Source organism: Lates calcarifer, unplaced genomic scaffold (genome assembly GCF_001640805.2).
Source record: "Lates calcarifer isolate ASB-BC8 unplaced genomic scaffold, TLL_Latcal_v3 _unitig_5776_quiver_344, whole genome shotgun sequence".
Classification (NCBI taxonomy): Eukaryota; Metazoa; Chordata; class Actinopteri; family Centropomidae; genus Lates; species Lates calcarifer.
The window spans coordinates 401,497-420,523 of record NW_026117718.1 but is presented as its reverse complement, the minus strand read 5'-3'; the positions used below and the strand labels follow the sequence as shown (position 1 = coordinate 420,523).

At 39.9% G+C, this 19,027-nt stretch overlaps 1 protein-coding gene and 1 long non-coding RNA gene across 3 annotated transcripts in view; one reads left to right on the top strand and one right to left on the bottom strand.

Annotated features, from left to right (window-relative positions):
* LOC127141897 (uncharacterized) overlaps positions 1 to 19,027 on the bottom strand; it is a 156,271-nt gene that overhangs the window by 46,326 nt on the left and 90,918 nt on the right. The window lies entirely within an intron of this gene.
* Positions 1 to 19,027, top strand: part of mtr (5-methyltetrahydrofolate-homocysteine methyltransferase) — a 41,225-nt gene that overhangs the window by 1,425 nt on the left and 20,773 nt on the right. For both annotated transcript variants that reach the window (XM_018666485.2, XM_051069065.1), the window contains exons 2-19: positions 379 to 590; positions 1,003 to 1,092; positions 3,279 to 3,348; positions 3,449 to 3,541; positions 4,351 to 4,457; positions 5,091 to 5,150; positions 5,334 to 5,428; positions 5,564 to 5,664; positions 6,015 to 6,076; positions 6,249 to 6,316; positions 6,409 to 6,488; positions 7,425 to 7,537; positions 7,678 to 7,818; positions 14,822 to 15,007; positions 15,080 to 15,259; positions 16,307 to 16,423; positions 16,845 to 16,985; positions 17,078 to 17,167. In XM_018666485.2, the coding sequence (XP_018522001.1) occupies positions 379 to 590; positions 1,003 to 1,092; positions 3,279 to 3,348; positions 3,449 to 3,541; positions 4,351 to 4,457; positions 5,091 to 5,150; positions 5,334 to 5,428; positions 5,564 to 5,664; positions 6,015 to 6,076; positions 6,249 to 6,316; positions 6,409 to 6,488; positions 7,425 to 7,537; positions 7,678 to 7,818; positions 14,822 to 15,007; positions 15,080 to 15,259; positions 16,307 to 16,423; positions 16,845 to 16,985; positions 17,078 to 17,167 (2,006 nt within the window). The remainder of the gene's footprint in view (positions 1 to 378; positions 591 to 1,002; positions 1,093 to 3,278; positions 3,349 to 3,448; positions 3,542 to 4,350; positions 4,458 to 5,090; positions 5,151 to 5,333; positions 5,429 to 5,563; positions 5,665 to 6,014; positions 6,077 to 6,248; positions 6,317 to 6,408; positions 6,489 to 7,424; positions 7,538 to 7,677; positions 7,819 to 14,821; positions 15,008 to 15,079; positions 15,260 to 16,306; positions 16,424 to 16,844; positions 16,986 to 17,077; positions 17,168 to 19,027) is intronic.

Here is a 19,027-nt window from a genome sequence, read left to right as displayed (position 1 = left end):
TTGTAGCCATCTAGAAGTTCTGCACCTGTCTACTGGTAGTTTCTCCTACTCCTCCATTGCTATGCCTTTTAAGTTCTGCACTGGCAGATTTCAGCTCTCTCCAAAGTTTTTCTGTGCAACTTAGATCAGGACTGTAGGTAGGCTGTTCTTTTCCTTATGGGCTTCATTTTGTTTCCTATAAACAAACTGTTGCACTTCATTCTCAAAGAGCTCTACTTTGGTTTCATCTGTCCATAGAACACCATCCCAGACAGACTGTGACTTATCCACGAAAGTGTTTCAGTAGTGGTCCTCCTTGGCCTTCACACATAGAGCCCTGCTTTGTTTAGTGTGAGGTGCTACCAATCCCTGATGAATAACATCCCTCTTTCTTTCAAGGGTACAAATGTCCGTTAGAGTCCGAGCTACAAGCAGTGCTGCAGCAAAGGATTATGGTCCTGGATGGTGGGATGGGAACCATGATCCAGCAGCATAAGCTTGAAGAAGAAGATTTCCGAGGGGACGAGTTTAAAGAGCACCTGCTTCCATTGAAGGGGAACAACGACCTTCTTAGTATCACACAGCCTGATATAATTTACAAAATCCACAAGGTACTTCTGCCAGGAGAGAAACTCGGGGGCCTGTTCAAACAGCTTTTTCTCTTAGCTGTAGTGTCAGTTATGCAGTTAATTTCAGTTTAATGTGCTGTGATTATGAGATATCTGTCTCTAAGGGTTGGTGCCACCAATTCAAATGAAGTGTATTTTATTTTGTGTTGCTTAAAAGCTGTACAAAATAACATTTGACAAACCCAACGCCAGTATGTCTTTTCAGAAATAATGTTCAGGTTAATCTGGATAATCCACAGACCTCATTGTGAACCGCAGTCTACTGAAAGAACAGTCTAAAAAAACTGTCCACAGGGAGGTCTGTGGATTATCCAGAATAACAGGGACACTGTTTCTGTCAGTGAATGTTATGTGTGTTGGATGATGTAACCTGTGTTCTCATCTGTGTATAAAGGAGTACCTGCAGGCCGGTGCTGATATCATAGAGACCAACACATTCAGCAGCACTTCCATCGCTCAGGCAGACTATGGACTGGAGCACATGGTATGATGTCACCACTGCTTGACCGGTGTGGACAACTCATGCAGTTATGTGGTTGTAGAAACAAAGGTCGGGTTCACGGATTGACTGGTGTTCACTCATTAACCACTGATGAATGACTTCTCAGAATGAGAACTCCCCCAGTTTCAACAAACAGCTCTACACTTCACCCATTTCACCCTGTCTCCTTGTTCTTATTTCATCCTTCCTCCAATCAGAACTTCCTGTAGTTGGTGTCTTTAGCAGAAATATATATATATAGGAATTAAAATGCAAATAAAAATTACGACTAAAAAGAAAAATAAAATAATAGAAATATATGATATATATATGCTATGTACAATATAGACAATACAGTTTGTAGACAATACTGAAGATTTACATGTTTACAGATCTGAAAGAGTTACACACTATAAATGACAATAGGGTGCAGAGGGGTGTGAAATGAGCGGTTCAGGTCAGCTGTTAGTGATGGTAATGGCTTGGGGAAAGAAGCTGCTCTTGTATCTGGTGGTTTGAGTGTATAATGTACTGTAGCGCCTGCCGGAGGGCAGAAGTTGGAAGATGTTGTGCTCAGAGTCTTCTGTGATTTTCAATGCCCACTTCTTAGTACGTGACTTGTACAAGTCCTGAAGGCTGGGCAGGGGAGGTCCAATTATTCTTTCAGCAGTTCTTACTGTTCACTGAAGTCTGTTCCTGTCCTGCTTTGTAGCTGCTCTGAACCAGACTGTAATGGATGTGCACAGGACAGATTCAATGACTGCAGGCACTCTGCTGGGCCTTTTTAAGGATGGTGTCTTGAAAGTTTCCACAGTTGATACAGGGCTGCTGGATATAGTGAGGGGGAGCATTGCAGAGAGGTGTCTCCTGATGTCCGCTATCATCTCCAACATCTTGAGTGCAAGCTGCACCAGAGCACCACCGTTCAACTTCCTGTCGATATGCAGACTGGTTACAATATTGGAGTCCTATGGCTGTAGTGTCATCTGCAAATTTACATTTGGGTCCATGGAGATGCAGTCATTGGTGTAGAGGGGGAAGAGAAGTGGGGAGAGGACACATCCCTGTGGTGCACCAGTGCTGACTGACACTGTGTTGGACGTGACATCCCTTACCTGCTGTTCCCTGCCTGTCAGGAGGCTGGTGATCCACTGACAGATGGCAGGAGAGACACTGAGCTGGGAGAGTTTGGAGGAGAGGATTTCTGGGACAATGGTGTTTAATGCCAAGCTTAATGCCAAATCTACAAACAGGATTCTTGCATAGGTCCCTGGACGGTCAATATGTTGTAGGGATGTAGTGCAGTCCCATGCTGACTGCATCATCCTCTGACCTGTTTGCTCTGTAAGCAGACTGCAGGGGTCCAGCTGGTGTCCTGTGATGCTCTTCAAATGGGCCAACACTAGACGTTTAAAGGAATTCCAACACCACAGATGTCAAGTCTTAAACTACTACAGTGTAGTAAAGTACTACATCATGCAACATGCAACATGCAGTGGTGTGGAGGATGTTTTCTTGACTCACTTAAGGCCCTTAATACCAACCAGTCATTGTCTGAATGTCACAGTCTGTCTGAGTATTGTTGCTGACCATCTTCATCCCTTTATGGCCATCAGTTTACCATCGTCTAATGGCTGCTTCCAGCAGGATAATGTGGTAGAACAGAACATTGGCAGCATGAGAATGCGCAGCTGACAAATCTGCAGAAATTATATGATGCATCAATTTTGTTGTCTGTGGAGTGTACATCGGTGAATATAATGGTTGGGATAGCTGGTCTGTTTAGGCTAGACAGTTTGCCAAAAATGAACAGCTAATGAATGACAATGAAAATATAGTAAAATACAATTGAAATAATATAGAATATGTCTTCACAGGATAGTTATACATCTTGACAGATTGTATACATTGACAACAGGATAGTTCTGTAAACCATATATTACATATTTTTACATTGATTATTAATGTTGACTTGGGGGACTTAAAGTAAAGTATTACCAGTTATTTGTCTTCATTGCATTGCTCATCTATACTGTGTGTCTTGAGTTTGCATACACCACTCTAGGGACCAGATAAGACTACTTCTACTTCAAAATAATCACAAAAATATAATTATGTAGTTTTTACAAGTTCATTTATCACTTTCACTTCTTTAAAATGTAAGCTTCTGTTGTGTGTTTGTGCTGCAGGCTTATCGTCTTAACAGGGTGTCAGCAGAGTTGGCGAGGAGGGCATGCAACGATGTCACCAAAGAAACTGGTAGGCTGAATTTTCAACTTTACAGAAGCATGTCGCTGCCTGGTAGGTGGATGTACAGTCCCTGTCTGTAACGCCAACTGTAATCTTTGTGTGTTACCAGGTTGTAAACGCTATGTGGCTGGTGCAGTGGGTCCTACCAATAAAACCCTGTCTGTATCACCTTCTGTGGAAAGACCGGACTTCAGGAACATCAGTATGATGGCTTACAGACTTTTGTCTGTGTGCTTTTTTTTTTTCAGGGTCTGTGCTTTTTCAGGGTATCTGGGGATGGTAATGGGCAAATGTCAATTTTAGCAAAGACTTTATTTATTTATTTAAATTACATTTTTTTTGTTCCATTCATTTATTTATGCCAGATCCAGATCACATTAATTTAGTTAAGTTAGTTCATTCATTCATTCATCATTAGAAATTGTCATTATATCCTGCTTTGCAAGTACTGAAAATGTGAGACAACAATAAATAATTTTAAGTCACAGGCATACAAGCATGAAACCAGTATTACAGTTCATTGAGAAAGGTCTTTAAAAGTCTTACATTAACTTGGTGAATCCTTAACTTTAGCTACTGTTATAGAAAAAAACGGAGCAGTGGTAAATGAATGTTCCAGGGGGCCAAGAATTGGACAGTGGCCCTAGAAAATACCGATTTCCATAGCCTGGAAAATAAGACACACAGTAATGATATTCACGGTAAAATTTAAAACTTACCCACCAGGTGACCCCAACAGTTCCGTTTGTCATTGGATGTGTTTAAGTGTCAGGCTAACTCTGGTAATGGTCATTTTTGTTTTTTTTAGTTGTTTACATGACCTTCTGACCATCCTGTGACCACATGTCTGTTGACTGACTGTTATGATTAAAGTAGTTAATAGAGGTTTGTTCCAGCCTCAGATTCATGTCTTGTGCACTCCACTTTGAAAGGCCTGTTGAATGACCCAAATAATTACAGCAATGTAATGTACAGTATGTAATTACATTCACCACTGTCTGTCTTCCAAAGCATTTGATGAGCTAGTAGAGGCCTACTCGGAGCAGGTCAGAGGTTTACTAGATGGAGGAGCAGACATCCTTCTGGTTGAAACCATCTTTGACACTGCTAATGCTAAGGTAACCCCATATAACAGGCGTAAATGTGTAATTCAATTAACTGAATTCATTTTTAATTGTTTAAGCACCTTGATAGTCATGGTTAATTATTAGAATCATTCCAAGATACTACAAAACATTGAGGGATTCAAAACTGTACAGTAATGGGACCACAGTTCTGTGGTATTGCTTCTTTCAATTTTCTGATGATTACATTTCCAAAGTTAGATTAAAATACAATTTTTAATCACAGTGTACTGTATGATGTATGAGGCCTGATTGATAAATTGGTGGCCTGAGGAAGAAGATTCTCAGACAGTTGACTTGCAGTATTATCACTCAAAGTGCTGAACTGCATGTGCAGGTAATGAGAGCTGTTTAACTCATCTCCTTCTGCCTTAGGACATCAACTCATCAGTCACTCCTCGTACGTTTTACCACTATAAAAAATACTGTGTACATATAAGTCTCTGTATTAGACAGAGTTTACAGTGACATCTTTTGACCACAGCTCTGTAACGGACATCTGCCAGCAAATTAGAAAACAGTTATCTTGGTGGTCAAATGTTAAATGTAACTTGTTGGAAGATAATGTAGTCTGATGTTTTATGTTCAGGGATTGATGTGTCTAATGATTTATTTTTCTTTCCTCAGGCTGCCTTGTTCGCCATTGACCTGCTGTTTGAAAAGAGTTATGAAAGAAAACCTATATTTGTATGTTTGTTTTTTATTATATTCAAACCACATTTTCCTCCATATCATTTATCACCATGTGGTTTAACAGATGTCTATAATCAAGTCTGACCAATTTTACATAAAAAAGAGATTAGCCACAATCTCAGCTGTTTTAGGGTTAACCAAGGATGAATGTGTTCTCTTGTCCCACTCATGATCTAGATCTCAGGGACCATCGTTGACCGGAGTGGACGAACTCTGTCTGGTCAGACAGGAGAGGCCTTTGTAGTGAGTGTATCCCATGCTAAACCACTGTGGTAAGTTACTGTATCTCACACTTAACCACACCTACTATGTCATATTATTACAGTCTTGACAATAACACAGCTATGTTCTTTTACTGAAGACAAAAGGCCGGTCTCTTAGCGGTTTTGTCCTTGTCTGTGTTGCAGTATTGGTCTAAACTGTGCCTTGGGGGCGACAGAGATGAGACCATTCATTGAGGCCATTGGAAAAAGCACCATGGCTTTCATCATCTGTTATCCAAATGCTGGTAACTCACACTTAGTCTAAACAACTACATACCTTAAACAAAGCACAGGCCTGAAAACATGAAATTTATAAGAGTACATGGTCCATTACTATTTTGTCACCTTTTCAGTCATTAACATATTGGGGGTGTAATTCAATCTAATACAGATCCTGTGTTCCTTCTGTTTTACCAGCAACACAAACCACAGCCTCTAACATGACCATTTTCCCACAGTTGCAATGATTCTGCTGATATCTGTAAGCAGCAGTAGCACACAGACCTTTGGCCTGATTTAGGTTGCATCATATGTCAAATCATCCAGGATGATGTAATGATGTCATGATCTCTGTGTGCTCTCTTTTTACTGTTAGGTCTTCCCAACACATTTGGGGGATATGATGAAACTCCAGAAATAACAGCCTCCAATTTAAAGGTTCTGTTCTATTCTACCATTTATGTCTAAAATTGTAAAGATGTTTAGATGCCACAAAAGCAGATAAAACAAAGATACAAAAAACAAAGATAAAACAAATCAAAATCTTGGGAAATACTCTTTTGCTGCCTTTTTGCTGCAGCTGACCCTTTATGTTGACTTCTGTCTACAGGAGTTTGCTAAAGATGGACTAGTGAATATTGTGGGAGGCTGTTGTGGGACCACTCCAGGACACATCAGGTCACGGTCATGTTTCAAATAAATGTTTGTCTTTCAGTTTCAAACAGTTTTGGAAATTGAAATATATTCTCCCCTCCTTCCTCCTCCTACAGAGCCATATCTGAGGCAGTCAGAGACTGCCAGCCAAGAGCTCCTGCTGCTGATATTTATCAAGACTACTTGCTGCTCTCAGGTATTATAAGATAAACACTGATACATGTGAAGATCATTTTCAGTGACACTTCAAAATCCTGGTTGTTCTGGCTAATGATGAATATAAGCATATGCCTTAACTTATAGTAAGTTCTCAAACAGTGGTTTATTAATTTGCTTAAACAGCACAGAGATCCAGCAAATGGGCTTATATCAAAGACAAACCTTAGTGTCTTAGGTTTTATAGCTGTATGTCATTATTTTTAGTTAGAAGCCTCTATGTGCTCTTGTTTCAACTTGATGCAAAAATAACACCTTCTCTGTTTTTACTTACTCTTGATCATTACAGTGTATATTTAGTTTGACAAAAGAGAGGGTCCATGTACTAGATTTTTCAGGACCTTTTGACCACATTTCAGCAGACATAGTATGCTCAGTGAAAAATCGGGAAAATGTCAGTAAATCTGTTAGTATGGGTATAATGAGTAAAAAGTCTGTTTGCTGATGAAAACCACAGGCAAGGCAAGTTTGTTTCTACAGTACATTTCAATAGCAAGGCAACAGCAAGCGCTTTACATAAGATATAACAGGCATCATGACAAAATGTAACAGCAGCATAAGACAATACAAAAAAGTATTTATATAGAAATGATAATGTTACATGGAAAATAGAAAATAAGAAATACAAGAGTAAAAGTTACAGTGCAGTGTTAGACATTAGTGATTATTTGTTGCTATTGACAAAAGCCAGTGGCCAACAGAAAGGTCTTAGAACTGGACTGATATGATCCACTTTCTTAGTTGTAGTGAGGACTTGAGCAGCACTGTTCGGAATCAGCCACAGCTGTCTGACCGAGGTAGAGAGCCCTTCAAACACATCATTACAGATGTAATGATGCTGTTACTTGGGCCAAACATAGCTAGTAAGTGGACGTGGCTAGGACGTCAGTGAGTCCAATGTCTTTTTGATCTCTAGGTTTAGAGCCATTCAGGATTGGCCCGTATACTAACTTCGTAAACATTGGCGAGCGATGCAACGTGGCTGGGTCACGCAAGTTTGCCAAGTTGATCATGGCAGGAAACTATGAGGTGAGACAGAATTTCTGAAAACATTTACATTTGTTCATGTATTTTGGTTTCAGTGATTGCAGTCAAATCATAAGCGTAGGTGAAAGTCAATATTGGATTTAACTGTTTGTTTGGTATGTGCTTCCCTCCTTGTTTTCCAGGAGGCACTAACTATTGCTAAGGCCCAGGTGGAGATGGGAGCCCAGGTGCTGGATATAAACATGGATGAGGGGATGCTGGAGGGGCCGACAGCCATGGCCCGGTTTTGTAACTTCATTGCTTCTGAGCCAGACATTGCACGGGTAGGATTTAAGGACAGTGGAAATGAACACACACAATTCCTCAGAAAGATATGTTGGCTAAGTTACTACACTATACTGTGTATACTACAATACTGAATATTGTAGGATTATATGTTACAGAAAATAGAACAAAAGTCTTCTAGATGAATGTTTGACAGAGATGGAATTGTAGATGCTAACATCACTACCAATCCATGTGTGTTTTTAAATTTAGCCCCACATATTTAATTTTCTTTGTTGCATTTACAAAACTGAATAGGATGTCATGCAGCAAGAAAAAGAGTAGAAAGAAACAAACCTATGCCCCTATGTACAAGCAAAGCTGACAGATCCAGAATATAACAGAATGTCTTCATAGAAAGCATTTCAATTCCTTAGTCGTCTGTGATCACATGTGATTGAACAGGTACACTCCTATTTGAATTGATCCAACTGTCTACACAGACTGCAACAGCTCTCATTTTACTCACACTACATTCATGTGAACGTGACCCAAAGCATATTTTTAGGCTTCAGGTCTGTTTTTTTGGTTTTACTGTTCTTTTGTATTGTCCTCTGAGTGCTGTTAGTACCTGCACTCGGTGCAGTGCCAGTGATAAATGTAGAGTAAATGTTTCAGTGCAGGGAACTGATTGACAACCTGACAGTTATCTTGATGACCAGTGAGTCACGGTGTTGGACAGATATATTTTTACTCTGAGCTGAGGATGAGTCCACCATGTGGAATATTTGAATGTGAGGACAGAGATCACTGTTCTCACTGATGAATGATTGATTATAAAAGGGGTAAAGATAGTTAGTAATTAAAAGGCTGTGGGTGACAACAGGGTTTTTGATCTTCACCTGAGGTAAATGTCTACAAATTCACATGCTCCTATATGTACTTTGATAAGACAAGATAAGATTGACTTTATTGTCCACCTGAGTGGAAATTTGTCTTAGGCTTCTCTCCAAACACTAGCTCTATTCAATTCAATTCAATTTTATTTATATAGCGCCATATCACAACAAAAGTCATCTCCAGGCACTTTTCATATAGAGCAGGTCTAGACCATACTCTTTAAAATAGGTATTTGCAGAGAGAGACCCAACAAATCCCACCATGAGCAGCACTAGGCGACAGTGGCAAGGAAAAACTTCCTTTAAGAGGCAGAAACCTCGAGCAGAACCGGACTCAGGGTGGGTGGTCATCTGCCTCGACCGGTTGGGTTAAGAAGAAGAGAGAGAAGTTCCATATAAAATATAAGGAGATGCCAGTAATACAGCAGTAGTAATGATAATTAAAGTATTAACTGCTAACACAGCAATACAACTAATAGCATTATAAGTCATTTCTCCCGGCAGTTTAGGCCTATAGCAGCATAACTAAGGGATGGTTCAAGCCTGAGTCCAACCCTAACTATAAGCTTTATCAAAGAGGAAAGTTTTAAGCCGACTCTTAAAGGTACAGAGGGTGTTTCTGCCTCCTGGACCAAAACTGGGAGAAGGTTCCACAGTAGAGGAGCCTGATAACTGAAGGCTCTGTCTCCCATTCTACTCCTGGAAACTCTGGGAACCACCAGTAAACCAGCATTCTGGGAGCACAGAGTCCTGGTGGGATTGTAGGGGACTATGAGATCTTTAAGGTAAGATGGAGCCTGACCATTTAGGGCTTTGTAAGTGAGGAGGCGGATTTTGAATTCTACTCCTGGATTTGACTGGGAGCCAATGTAGAGAGGCTAGCACAGGAGAAATGTGATCTCTTTTCCTAGTTCCTGTCAGTAATCATGCTGCAGCATTTTGAATCAGCTGCAGAGTCTTTAGAGACTTGTTGGGGCAGCCTGATAATAATGAATTACAGTAGTCCAGCCTAGAAGTAACAAATGCATGGACTAGTTTTTCTGTATGCTTTTGAGACAGAAAATGTCTAATTTAGGTGATATTACACAGGTGAAAGAAGGCAGTCCTAGAATTTTGTTTTATGTGTGAGTTAAAGGACATATCCTGATCAAAGATGACTCCCAGATTCTTTACAGTGGAGCTGGGAGCCTAGGGCAATGCCGTCTAATGTAACTACATCATTAGAAAATGTATTTCTGATGTGTTCAGGACCAAGTACAATGACTTCAGTTTTATCTGAGTTCAGTAATAAAAAATTGCTTGTGATACAAGTTTTAATGTCCTTAAGACAAGCCTGGAGTTTGGCTAGATGATCGGTTTCATTAGGCTTCACTGACAGATAAAGCTGTGTATCATCTGCATAACAATGGAAATTTATGGAGTGTTTCCTGATAATATTGCCCAAGGGAAGCATATACAGAGTGAAGAGGATTGGTCCAAGCACTGACCCTTGTGGAACTCCTTGTCTAACTTTTGTGTACATGGAGGAGCAGTTGTTAACATGTACAAACTGAAGCCTATCAGATAGATAGGACTTAAACCAGTTTAGTGCAGTTCCTTTAATACCAATAAAGTGCTCCAGTCTCTGTAAAAGGATGTGATGGTCAATCGTATCAGAAGCAGCACTAAGATCTAACAAGACAAGTACAGAAACAAGTCCGTTGTCTGATGCTATCAGGAGGTCGTTCGTAACTTTTACAAGTGCTGTCTCTGTGCTGTCACAACAAAAGTCATCTCCAGGCACTTTTCATATAGAGCAGGTCTAGACCGTACTCTTTAAAATAGGTATTTACAGAGAGAGACCCAACAAATCCCACCATGAGCAGCACTAGGCGACAGTGGCAAGGAAAAACTTCCTTTAAGAGGCAGAAACCTTGAGCAGAACCAGACTCAGGGTGGGTGGCCATCTGCCTCGACCGGTTGGGTTAAGAAGGAAGAGAGAGAAGTAACATATAAAATATAAGGAGATGCCAGTAATACAGCAGTAGTAATGATAATTAAAGTATTAACTGCTAACACAGCAATACAACTAATAGCAGTATAAGTCATTTCTCCGGCAGTTTAGGCCTATAGCAGCATAACTAAGGGATGGTTCAAGCCTGAGCCAACCCTAACTATAAGTGCTGTGATACAGCCTAAATCCTGACTGAAAAACCTCAAATAAACTATTGATCCTGTAGAAAGTCGCACAGCTGTTTTGCAACTGCTTTCTCCAGGATCTTAGAAAGAAAGGGGAGGTTAGATATAGGTCTGTAGTTGGTTAATACATCTGGATCTAGAGTGGGCTTTTTTAGAAGAGGTTTGATTACAGCTGTTTTATACGACTGCGGAACATAACCTGTTAACAAGGACAGATTTAACATATCTAATACAGGACTGCAGCCTAGTTGGGATGGGGTCTAAGAGACAGGTTGAAGGTTTAGATGCTGAGATAATTGATGTGAGCTGGGCTAGGTCGATGGGAGAAAAGGAGTCAAGGTTAGGTTTTGCAGCTGACTCTATGGATCCTGTGTTTATGACATAAATCTGTACTGATTGACGGCTAGGATGTGATTAATTTTATCTCTAATGGTAGAGATTTTATCATTAAAGAAGTTCATAAAATCATTGCTGACTGAGGGTTATAGGGATGCGTGGATCTATAGAGCTGTGACTCTCTGTCAGCCTGGCTACAGTGCTGAAGAGAAACCTGGGGTTGTTCTTATTATCCTCTATTAATGATGAGTAATAGGCACTTCTTGCATTACAGAGGGCCTTTTTATATCCTTTTGACACTATCCTGCCAGGCTAAGTAAGATTCTTCCAGTTTGGATGGAACGCCACACTCTTTCAAGCCTACGTGCTGTTTGTTTCAGTGTTTGGGATTTGAACCATGGAGCTTGCCTCTTTCTCTTTATTGTTTTCATTTTTAGGGGGACGATGGAATCTAAAGTGGTATGTAATGAGTCTGCAACACTGTCTACAAGATGATCAAGCTGGGAGGGAGTAGCTTCTGCTAAATTAAGATGAGGCACTGGACCTAAGTTAGTGGGAATCATTTCCTTGAATTTAACTACTGCATTATCAGAAATATTTCTAGTCAGGATGTTTTTTGCTGATAATACATAATCCAGCAATATGAAGTCGAAAGTGATTAAGAAGTGGTCTGATAGAACGGGATTCTGTGGGAAGACTGTTACATGTTCAATATCAATACCATAAGCTAAAACAAGGTCGAGAGTGTGACTGAAACAGTGAGTGGGTTAATTTACACACTGAGAGAAGCCAATACAGTCTAGTAAAGAGGAAAAAGCAGAGCTAAGGCTGTCATTGTTGACATTAACATGAATATTGAAGTCGCCTACAATAATAACTTTATCTGTTTTAAGAACCAAACTCGACAGGAACTCTGAAAATTCAGATAAGAAATCAGAGTATGGACCAGAAGGACGGTACACTACAACAAATAGAACTGGCTTTAATGTTTTCCACCTTGGGTGGGACAAACTAAGAACAAGACTTTCAAATGAATTATAACGGAGTTTAGATTTAGGGTTAATTAATAAAGTGGAGTTGAAAATGGCTGCGACTCCACCTCCACGGCCAGTGTCTCGGGGAATGTGAGTATTAATATGACTGGGGGGGTTGATTCATTCAGGCTAACATACTCATCCTGACACAGCCAGGTTTCAGTCAGACAGCAATAGATCAAGATGGTGATCTGATATCAGATCATTAACTAGTACAGCTTTGGATGAGAGAGATCTGATATTGAGTAATCAACATTTAATTATTTTATTTTGCTGAACATTTGAATCTGCTGTGCTGATTTTTATTAGATTATTGTGACTAACTCCTCTTTTGTTGACCTTCGATTTAGTTAATTTAAATGGTCGGGGGGCAGACACAGTCTCTATGGAGTAATGGAGGGGTGACTGCTCTAAAGGAGGCACAGAGAAGCATGTCAAGACTGCAGCTCTGTCTCCTGGCCTGAACTCTGGATTGTCAGGGCTTTGGCTTCCTAATAAACTCTGTCAGATTTCTAGATATAAGAGCTGCTCCATCTAAAGTCAGATGAATGCTGTCTCTCCTAACCAGACCAGGTCTCCCCCAGAAACTCTTCCAATGATCTACAAAGCCCACATCGTTTTCTGGACACCACTTTGACAGCCAGTGGTTGAGTGAAGACATGCGGCTATACATGTCATCACTGGTCAGATTGGGCAGGGGACCAGAGAAAACTACGCTGTCCGACATTGGTCTTTGCAAATGTACACACCGAATCAATATTAACTTTAGTGACCTCCGACTGGCTTTAGAGTTCCCCAAACAATTATTTTTAATTAAACTTTATTTAAAGATCACGTTATACATGTTGACATCATGTTACCAGTCTGTCATCATACCAAAGAACAAAAAAAACAAATCACTGAGTAAATAAGTAAATAGAGTTTAGAATAAATAGATAAATAAGTAATTAAAGTGGGGGGAAAAGTATATAATTAAATCACAGTATAAAGAAAAAGAAGAAAGGAAAAAAATCTCACATCCATCTGCACTCTTCACACTTCTATAATCATATACATCTACCTAAGTGAGTAAGCAGATTAAAGACAGATACTTAAAGTAAACGAAAAATGAAATAAGATGCAATGTATGCACGTTCATCTGCTCTCTCATGAGCTTCTGTATTTCCTTCACCCACGCATGTCCATGTTCAAAAGTATCCCCTTACCATTTTAATCCCAGACCCCACATCCTTTGATCTCTACATTATATAATGTTTGTATTTGTTTTTTTTTAATAGTTAAAAATGCATACCTAAATAAAAACCTCTGGCTGAGGATATTCTAACACCTAAATATGGATGAAAAAAAAAGCACTTTCTTGTCTAAAGGGTGCTACATAATTTATCCAAGGTTTCCAATATCTTTCAGACTTGTTTTGTTCAAGTCTAAGAATAAATGTTAGCTTCTCAATTGTATGAATATCTTGAACCACACTGACCCAGTCCTCAACTGTAGGAGTATCTGCTGTCAACCATTTCCTCGTGATTGCTTTTTTACTCCCTAATAAACAAATATTGGACACATATTTGTTTTCAATAACCTTCACAGTGTCCAGTCCTAAACCTAAGTACAAAGTCTCAAAATTTAACCGAATCACTAACTTAAGAATTCTCTCCATTGCCATTTTAATATTCTTCCAGTATTTTGAAAGGGCCAGACAGCTCCAGAACACATGAAAATGATTTGCTTTAGTCTCACCACAAGACCTCCAACATGTATTTCCTTCTAGTGAACTCCTTTGTGCTGGTATTCTTAAAAAAAAAAAAAAAAAAAACAAAAAAAAAACCTTACTATATTTTTCCACCCAAACACTCTCCCAGACAGAGCTCATGTACTTTTCCATTGTTGTATATTTAGTTTTTTCCACTCCTCCAACTGCATTGTCACATTGACAAGGGTCCAACTTGTATCTCAGCAGGAAGATCCTCACTTTGACTGAAATAACTTTGTCCAAGTCCCCCTTTCTTATTGTTTTCTCCAAATAATCTCTAATTTGCAAAAACGTCATGATTGAATAATCTAAACTGTTTTTTAAGTCTCCATTTTACCCCTACATAGAGGTCACTGTATTTTGTTGCTCTGCTGTTTGCCCATTGTTTAAATCTAGCATCTGTCTTATTAGATGAAAAATCAGATCAGATAGTCAATCAAGCATGGGTCTAGAAAACATCATAGAAATTCTTTATTAGCTTAGAGCATATGAGAACAGGCGCTTTGCAAGCACCAGTGGTTAACAGCCCAAAGATGCTGCCTGTAGACTGCAGAGTTAATGTGGTAGTGGGCAGACAAGTTATAAACTGGTATTTGTTTTTTTGTGACTTCAACGTCACAAATTTACATGACAAAATTTCAGACTTATTGCTTTTTGGTCTTGAAATTTGTAACAGTTTTCTATGTATACTTTGACCTCTGGTCTTTTACAGCATTATCCATCACCTTCAGTTGTTTGTTTACATTGTGTTTCCCTTTTTATTTTCTCCTGAAAATGCTCAATTTAATACATGAACCTCTTAATAACTATCCTACAAATTAACCCGCTCAGAGAAAGAGATTTAGCCTCTCCTTCTACCCCCCAGGTTCCTCTGTGTATTGACTCCTCTAACTTCTCAGTGATTGAGGCTGGGTTGAAATGCTGTCAGGGGAAGTGTATTGTCAACAGTATCAGTCTGAAAGAAGGAGAAGAGGAGTTTCTGCTGAGAGCTGCCACTGTGAAGCGCTACGGAGCTGCTGTGGTGGTCATGGCCTTTGATGAGGAGGGACAGGTGAGGAGACAAACACACACTCTCCCACACACAAACACAAACTTACATGCTTAAGTGTTCTTTCCTCTCCAGGCCACAGATACAGACCGCAAAGTGGAGATCTGCAGTCGAGCCTACAAGCTACTGGTCACCAAAGTGGGATTTGACCCCAACGACATCATCTTTGACCCCAACATCCTCACCATAGGTACAGGCATGGAGGAACACAACGACTATGCTGTCAATTTCATCAGGGCTACCAAGCTTATCAAGGTAATGCAACTGTCACTATCAAGAATAATTCAACCAATCCCCACAATATTTGATCTGGTAGTATTGCAGAGATGATATCTCTGGGATGCTGGCTTGATCGCTCCTTTAAGGACAGGGACTCCGATTAGAGAGTATGGCACGAAGAGTTGAATCCAAAGTAACTTTAATGACCTGTTGTAGGACAACAGAGTGGATGTGGGTAGGAGTAAATACAAGTGTGGGTGTGTGTCTGTGTGATCATCAAGCACTCAAAGAAACAGCGGGACTTATATAAAGCAAATAATAATCACGGTAACAATACATTCAGTCTACTGTTGGCTAAGAAAGGTTTTAACTTACTTTTATGCATGAATGCACACAGCCACACAGCGGACACCCACTATAGCTCACCCATGATAAATGCGGAAATGCAACTGATTGCAAAGAAATGAGACATCGTCAACTGCGTTAAGTGTGTAAGGACTAGACTCCAGAAAGTCACAAGAATAAAAAGGGGGGATTGAGAACAATTTTAACAGAGGAAACAAGTTAACAGTAGACTCTCTGACAAATGTAAGTTTTATCTCTCCCTCCCAGTACCTTCACACAGAATGGTCACATTTTAGCAATTACAGCCCTTTTCTGTGTTAACCAATGTCAACCAATGAGCAAACTATTGTTTACCAACTACAACATAATGCTCATAAACTCATTTACATTAATGGTCACATAAACCTTTGACAGTTTTTTATTCTTATTGCTTTGAACAATTGCTACAATTGACTGATTTTGCTGTCTTTTTGGGCCACAATAATCAAACCATAACTTCGGATCCAGATGTAACTGCATCATACGTAGTGTGTGTGCGTGTTTTTGTTACCTCTTTTGGGATCTTTTCTGGTGTAAACACTGACCTTGTCTGGACCAGTAGTCCTCACTGGGACCAAAGGCCAGTCATAATGAGGCAAAATGTCATTTCTGAGGTCCTGGTTAAGGTTATGGTTAGTGTTTTAGTTAGGCTGCACCCAGTCAATGGAAGTCAATGTAATGTCCTGTGTGTGTATGTAGGAGACCTTACCAAGAGCCAGGGTCAGTGGAGGTCTGTCCAACCTGTCCTTCTCCTTCAGAGGAATGGAGGTCATCAGAGAAGCTATGCATGGAGCATTTCTCTACCACGCTATCAAGGTAAACACTGGCCCACAAACATAATCGTCATTCAATACATTTAAATACACACACACACGCACAAAGAAATATACAATGTTTTTTGCCCTAAAAAGGACAATACTCCTACAAAGCTGTTCATATGGCTAATGAAAATTAATATTCCACTGATATTCCTGCTGTGCATACTCTGATCAACGTATGTCCCATGGCTACACCCTCTTTAACTTTATATGTTCAAGTCTTTATGTTTAAAAATAGGTGGGTAAACTGTGATGGATGTTTACAACAAACGGTTTAATGAACCTGGTTAGAACAAGTTTAGCAGTAATAAGAAAAATTGCTAAAGCTATGAAATTAAAAATATTAATCTTTTAAGTTCATTGTAGAGTCGGAGGCGTGTCTGTAAATGACAACACTCACACACTCTCTCCTGTTCCAGGACGGTATGGATATGGGGATAGTGAATGCTGGAAACTTGCCGGTGTACGATGACATCGATAAAGAGCTGCTGCTACTGTGTGAAAACCTTATCTGGAACAGAGACGCTGACGCCACTGAGAAACTACTGGCCTATGCACAGGTACACACATTTAAAAGGACACGTTTAACAGTACACCAAGCTGATGTTGCTTTACTTTTGTTAACAGATGTTGACTTTACCTCTCTTAACAGAACAATGTGAAGGGAGGGAAGAAGATAGTTCAGACAGATGAGTGGAGAGCAGGAAGTGTGGAGGAGAGGTTAGAGTACGCTCTAATCAAGGTAAGATATCTGATGATTAGATTAGATCCAAAAGGTCAAAGGTCATCTTCACTCTGACATTATAATATTCTGCAAAGACACTTTTCTGGCCATTATAATGCCATAACTAGAACACTGTAGACTGTGACCAATCCCCACTTTCACATCTGGTTGGTTACTTGAGGGGAACTGGACACCTTGATACTGTGGTGATTGCATAGTTCCTCTTTCCTGCTGGGTTGAAGATATGGGGTGAAGCATCCATGTTTCAGAATTTATAACTTCTGTGCTGCAGCATCCATATTTGAAGCATACTCTCCTGTCACAGCTACAACTTTGTGTTCTGTCAGAATCAGCTTTATTGGCCAAGCATGTGAACATGTGAGCTCATAAGTTTACATACCCTGGCAGAATTTGTGATTTCTTGGCCATTTTTCAGAGAATATGAATGATAACACAAAAACTTTTTTTTCACTCATGGTTAGTGGTTGGGTGAAGCCATTTATTATCAAACAATTGTGTTTGCTCTTTTTAAATCATAATGACAACAGAAACTACCCAAATGACCCTGATCAACAGTTTACATACCCTGGAGGTTTTGGCCTGATAACACACACACAGGTTTAAATGGCTACTCAAGGTAACCATCCTCACCTGTGATCTGTTTGCTTGTAATCAATGTGTGTGTATAAAAGGTCATTGAGTTTCTGGGCTCCTGACAGACCCCTGCATGTTTCATCCAGTGCTGCATTGACATTGCTAGATTCTGAGTCATGGGGAAAGCAAAAGAATTATCGAAGGATTTGTGGGAGAAGGTAGTTGAACTGTATCAAACAGGAAAAGGATATAAAAAGATATCCAAGGAATTGAGAATGCCAATCAGCAGTGTTCAAACTCTAATTAAGAAGTGGAAAATGAGGGATTCTGTTGAAACCAAGCCACGGTCAGGTAGACCAACAAAAATTTCAGCCACAACTGCCAGGAAAATTGTTTGGGATGCAAAGAAAAACCCACAAATAACTTAAGCTGACATATAGGACTCTGAAAAAAAGTGGTGTGGCTGTTTCAAGATGTACAATAAGAAGGCACTTGAAGAAAAATGGGCTGCATGGTCAAGTCGCCAGAAGGAAGCCATTACTACGCCAATGCCACAAAGCAGCCTGCTTACAATATGCCAAACAGCACAGAGACAAGCCTCAAAACTTGTGTAACAAAGTTAGTTGGAGTGATGAGACTGAAATTGAACTTTTTGGCCACAACCATAAACGTTACATTTGGAGAGGAGTCAACAAGGCCTATGATGAAAGGTACACCATTCCTACTGCGAAACACGGAGGTGGTTCGCTGATGTTTTGGGGATGTGTGAGCTACAAAGGCACAGGGAACTTGGTCAAAATTGATGGCAAGATGAATGCAGCATGTTATCAGAAAATACTAGAGGAAAATTTGCACTCATTAGCCCGGAAGCTGCACATGGGACGTACTTGGACATTCCAATATGACAATGATCCAAAACACAAGGCCAAGTCAACCTGTCATTGGCTACAGCAGAAAAAAGTGAAGGTTCTGGAGTGGCCATCTCAGTCTCCTGACCTCAATATCATTGAGCCACTCTGGGGACATCTCAAACGTGCAGTTCATGCAAGACAGCCCAAGAATTTACAGGAACTGGAGGCTTTTTGCCAAGAAGAATGGGCAGCTTTACCATCTGAGAAAATAAATCCACAATTACCACAAGACTTCAAGCTGTCATTGATGTTAAAGGGGGCAATACACGGTATTAAGAACTAGGGTATGTAAACTGTTGATCAGGGTCATTTGGGTAGTTTCTGTTGTCATTATGATTTAAAAAGAGCAAACACAATTGTTTGATAATAAATG